A 6,000-nucleotide genomic window follows, 5' to 3' on the forward strand; every position below is an offset into this window, starting at 1 on the left:
TATTTTCGTGATTTAACAAGTTCTGGAAATAAAAGATTTTCAGAACTGGTGCCTGATGGCTAACGATGGGGAGAGCATTGCGGTAGAGGAATCTTCTGATCTCTCACCGCATCTTACTGCTCTCCCCTCCAGTCACTATCGCAGAGGTGGCCACTTTGCGATAGTAGCCATAGAGAAGTTAGGAAATAGGTGCACTTGTGTGTTTGCAGGGACAGCTGTTTATTGTGATTGCTGTTCCTGCAGAAGATATTTAATAAATGCTCATAATCTTTCATTCTTTATTATTGCGATAAGGAATGAAAATGAACGTGTCAAAAATGCACTACTTAATAAATATGCCCCTTAGCCTGTCAGCAAATTAGCATGTCGATACTCCATAGAATAGTCTATTGAGGCAGTCCATGTCAAAGATTTACATAGGAACATTTATAACATAAACAAGAAACAAGAAGTGGAGAGTTAAAGGGATAATCTTGTTCTAAGAGGATGATAATGATAACAATAAGGAGAAATAAGAATAAAGAGGGTACAGAGGAGCTATGAGGAGCTATTCATATAGAAAGCAATAAATAGCAACAGCAGAGCAGAGCCTTTCCCGACGAATAGTTTATACAAATTTGTGATCACTTTACTTACTTATTCCTATGGCCAGTCAGAATATGCATTGGGGAGGTGTCAGCTGCCAGGGTCAAGCTCAGAATTTTGGAGCTTGATAAATAGTGCATAACTGCTGTAGACACCTATGAGGACTGGATTTGCGAACGATGAGGCTGGGATAGGAGCAGATATAATAATAAATAGTAGTGGAGGGCTGACAAATTTTAGCCCGAGGAGCAAGACTATGAGGGGCAAGACTCAACTCAGTAGCCTATTAGGAACATTTTAAAGGATAAAGATGCAGGTAGCCTAGTGACCCATCCCAAGGTAGCCCACATTAGGACTGGCCAGGGGAAGGGAGATGCCAACCTGCCCCCAAGCACAGCCTGCACCTGATAAATAGCCTTGCTACTAATTAATGTGGTACGAAAGTTGATAAATAGGCCCCATAATGAGATGAATTATACATGCATCAAATTAGCAGAGGGATATGTAGCTATCATTGCATCAAATGTTACTTGTCAAGAACTTTATCATATGCCTCACGCGATAATTATGTTTCAAACAGATTTTGAAACGTTTGTTTAATGTACCTTAGTGATGAAAAAAAATAACAATTTGCTTTGCCACACTTTACATAATCTACTATACATCATAATAATTGTACCATAGTCTTCTCACAAGGCTAAATGCAATGAACAATACCAATACAATCTGCTCAATCATCTTGGTGTGGATGTAAGCGTACCAGCTAGCAATCTCTGATATTTATTTATTTTTAGCCCCTTGTAAAAGTGCAGTCAAAATTAACTTTTTCAACTGCAAGGCTATTGACCCCATAGCATTTAGTGTAAATACTGGTAAATGTAGTCTACTGCCAGAGAATTTGCTACATAGAGAAGCAGGTTTTACTGCATACACTGTCGATAATATTGACAGAGACTGTCATAAAAATCTGACAAGTTATGGGACAATTTACTAAATCTGTACGGGCAAAGTAGTAACTTTTATAAATGTTCATGATATAAACTATGTAATATTGTAGGAAGAAATTGAGTTTACAGCACAGCACACAGAGTATAAAAGCTATATTGGCCCATATACAATATCCAAGCTTATACTATAAGTACTGTATATATGCATCTAATAGGGAATCCAGGGCATATAATTACTGGGTAAGCAGGGAGAAGGAGCTGGTGTTCTTCATTCCCTAAGCTCCACATTTAGATTTACACCTCTGTTTCCTCTCTCTCATTCTATAGCTTTTAGAGCTCCTCATATCCTCTTTGAAAATCATATGCATCTTTCTGATAATCTTTCAGTGCCAAAGCTGATCTGTACAGTCAGACCACTTCATATGTCTCAACGGGTTTAATTGTCGGGGGTCACTGTGATAACGACCTGTTAGAAAGGGAGCGTAATTTCTAAGGGTATGCATGTGGTGTGGTTGAATTGGGGCATGGTTTCAACTGAACAAGGATGCCGCCTTGCTTGTCCTGACTGGTAACATATTGTGCGGTATGCTGCTATGTTCTCTTGACCCTCTTACTTATCCACTTTACTACATCCTCAAATCTTCTTTATTATCACTCTCTCATGTCCCAAAATTGAAACTCCATAATATCTTGGGCAGCACAGTGGCTTATTGGTTAGCACCTCTGCACTGAGCTCATGAGTTCATGGCCTTATCTGTGCGGAGTTTGTATGTTTTTCCTGTGTTTGTGTGGGTTTCCTCCCACACTCCAAGAACATACATGTGAATTGGCTGCTGGAAAAATTAACACTAGGATTTAGACCGTAAGCTCCAATGGGACAGGGACTGATTTGAATAATAAATATTCTCTGTATAGCGCTGTGGAATTGGTGGCGCTATATAAATAGATGATGATGATGATTTCCTATCATCAGATATTGACAATATCACCCTGTCATTACTACTCACTGCACACAAAGAACTCAACATGAACTAATAGAAAAAGCCTTGTACTATAAATTGATGCTATTGGAATTTGCCCTCTCCATTGCTCAGCAGACACATTTCATCAAATCTAATTTATCCTTTATCATGTTTTTTAGACTTTGTGTTATTGTTCTTACTACCATACTATCTCCCTTACTTCTTACATACCACAACATGCCCACTGGATGCCATTCCTTCACATCTTCTTCCTTCACCCACTGAGCTGCTCTTACACATCTATTAAACATATTACAGGTAACTTGCACATTATCCTCTGCAATTAAACACACTATTCTCTAAAAAAATATTGGCCCAACTACTCCTTCCAGCTACTCTCCTGTCTGCCCCATTCATCAATAAATAGTTTTCTTCTAATTATCTGCTTAAAAACCTTTAGTCTGTCTTCTGACCACTACCTGCTACAGATTGTACATAAGGTGGCGCCACAGTGGCCACAGAGCCCATCAAGTAGATGCAGAGGATAACTGCCCTAAGCACAGTATTGGGAGAGCAGGCGCCTTGAAAAAAACAAAATGTAATTAAGATACAATATCTTTCGTTGTTTCATTTATATGTCCAACATTGTAACATATGCTCTTAGATAAAGTTCCACAAGGCTCCATGCTCGCCCTTAACTCCAGCTCCATTGCTAATCTCCATATCAATCTTATCTCAAGTCCACCACTGCCCTGCTTCCATCTCTTATCCTATCCTTGTATGTGACATTGCAAACTTAAACTTAACCTTTTATTTGGTATTCACTGTCTAAGTGTTGTTTTCGACTCTATTGCTTCCCATTATTAATAAGATTACAGTTTCATATCATCTATGTTAAAGAACATTTCCCGTATTTCGTACTCAGGATGTCACTAACATTCTCATTTATTTGCCAGTCATTTCCCATCTTGACAATGCAATTTCTGATCATTTCAATATATCAAATTCTACTGTAAGCCTTATGTATCACTCACATGAATCCTCTTCTGCTGCCCCTGCACATTCTTGCACTGGCTCCTATTTATCTTCCAAATCACATTTTACATTGTAATCCTAACCTACCAGGCTCTAACAAAGCATCACCCTACATTGCTTCTATCATACCTAAGTATGATCAAAGTGACCAACTCAGATCGTATCGTTCCTATAATCTCATAGCGTTTCCCTCTCATGTGTACAAGACTTCTCCCATGCTGCAACCCTTCTATGGAACTCTCCTGCAAAATAACAGACTTCTCCCTCTCAGCTTAGAAACTTCCCCAATGACTCTACACACTTTTTCATTGAAGCCTACAATGAATAGCGATAACTCCCCAGTCCTTCACACATGAACCTCCATTTTTTGCCTAGCCATGCCATGTATATACAGATTGACCCCACCCCCACCCCCTGTTGATTGTGGGGCATTGCCCTTAATACCTCCGGTTACAGTCTAGATTTTTTATCCATTATTATGTTATGTTTCTACAGTTATCTATACAAAGCTGTGGAATAATTTCACACTCTGTAAAATGATGATGATGATGATGATGATGATGATATTATTATTAATAATAATAATAATAATAATAATAATAATAATAATAATAACAATAGATTCAATAAAGTGAGCTAAAAATAATAACACCCCTAATTGTTAGTGTTAAAAAAACACATTATTAATAATGATAAAATATTGTAGGTTTTGCGAGGAAATGCATACTCCATTCACAGCCTCTAGGACATGAATACGGATGCCAGGTAAAGAATAATGAGACATAAGAAACAATATGGAAAAAGGAATGAAAACTAATTTTCAGACTTTCCCTTTGCACCTGCAGTCTTACATCTCAGTCATTATTAATAAATAAAACGGATGGTCCTCTTTCAACAAGAGGTTCAGAGAGAGATAAATACTTTCTCTTATTATAATCTCTGCAATGGATTTTACACAAGATACACTATAAGAAAACCCTATTGTCTGCCACTAGAAAGTTTCATTTTACATGTATAATGTTTTAACTCAGTTCTAATTTTCCTTAATGATATTAATGCTGATTACATTCACATGCTCTGACTATAGCAATATATTATGAAATTCACCAGTAGTGGTTTGTTGTTTTTTTACAAGACTAGCAATTGTGGTAGTCTGTTCTGCAATACACTCTTTCAGCCACCGGTATTACTTTTACTCAAGGAGAGCTGGTGTGCAATCCTGCATCTGTACCTAGCAAATTATACAGTGGCAATAAGTGAGATACTTCATCCTGTGCCTTGAAATTAAAGGTTATAGTTCACAAACTTCATATCCATTGCTAGCATGTTCTGCCACAAGTTAATACATGATGCAATATGATGTGTCTTCAAAGACTTACATCCTTTATCTTTCTGACTATGTTACCCCACTTATACAGACAATTCTTCTGTGTGGTCACATTAAGGAGGTCCTCATGTGTGCCAATTTCATACTTCTTAATGGTCCAGGATGTGTTTCTCCAAAGTAGAGTGAAGCACTGATAGAAAACACACACTGCCACAAGCAGAACTACAAGGATCGGACTGGGGCAATATCGGCGTCTCCAACCCATGTCCTCCAATCCACCACTTCTATTAGTTCTTCAATTGATTTGATAGGCAGCATGATGATGTGAGCGAGTATGTAACATTATTTTTTAGATTGCCAGCGCTCATAGTGCAAAAAAATTTTTGGCCAGTTTCACCGTGTGCTGCAGATGTGTAGTCTTGTAAAAGCAGCGTCAAAAGTTGCAAAAGACAAATAGAAACATTGAAAACTGATTTAACGTTCCTGGAAAAATAGCAATAAAAACAAAGCTGAAAGGAAAACGAATATCAATTCTGTGTTCCAGAGGCGCCCAAGTCCATCTGCAAGTTCAGATTCCTTCATCAGCCAATATTGGCATGCATAGAAAAAAGAGTTTCTCATCTGCATCCATGTTACAGAAGGATTAAAAATAGCTGTGCCTCGCAAAGTTTACTTTCTATCAACAGCTTAGTTGAAAAGTTGAGTTTACTTCCAAAGTCCTCTTCGTGTTAGCAGAACGTTTTCCTCTTATCCCCTGACGGGCTGCTGATGTATGCGCAGCTTATGGCTGCCTTCCGAGTAACACAAACACAGCACATGAACACACCATCTGAATTCTCTTGGACCACAGGCATTATAAATGAAAGCCTTGCTGTACTTATGGGTGGGGTTCTTCTAGCATACTACAGAATAAAAATGCAGTTTAGGTGTTATCCCTAACTCAGTAAGGAAAGAATGTACTAACTAGTTACACTATTTCAAAGTTCAAAGTTTTTTTTTATTATTATGTTACACCAAAATTAAAACCAGATGTTTCCAACTTAAGCATGCACATGCTCATTTTAAAATAAAGCTCTGGTGTGTGGATAACACAGTTGCCATTACTGTTTGTATTAAACTTACAGATCCTCAGCTCTACTTTCTA

The 6,000-nt window shown here is 37.9% G+C and overlaps 1 protein-coding gene across 1 annotated transcript in view; it reads right to left on the bottom strand.

Annotated features, from left to right (window-relative positions):
- Positions 1–5,739, bottom strand: part of CPED1 (cadherin like and PC-esterase domain containing 1) — a 270,907-nt gene extending 265,168 nt beyond the window's left edge. The window contains exon 1 of the mRNA XM_075208962.1: positions 4,909–5,739. Within this exon, the coding sequence (XP_075065063.1) occupies positions 4,909–5,121 (213 nt within the window). The 5' untranslated portion in view covers positions 5,122–5,739. The remainder of the gene's footprint in view (positions 1–4,908) is intronic.
- Between the last annotated feature and the right edge of the window lie 261 nt (positions 5,740–6,000).

This window comes from Mixophyes fleayi, chromosome 4 (genome assembly GCF_038048845.1).
Source record: "Mixophyes fleayi isolate aMixFle1 chromosome 4, aMixFle1.hap1, whole genome shotgun sequence".
Taxonomy (NCBI): Eukaryota; Metazoa; Chordata; class Amphibia; order Anura; family Limnodynastidae; genus Mixophyes; species Mixophyes fleayi.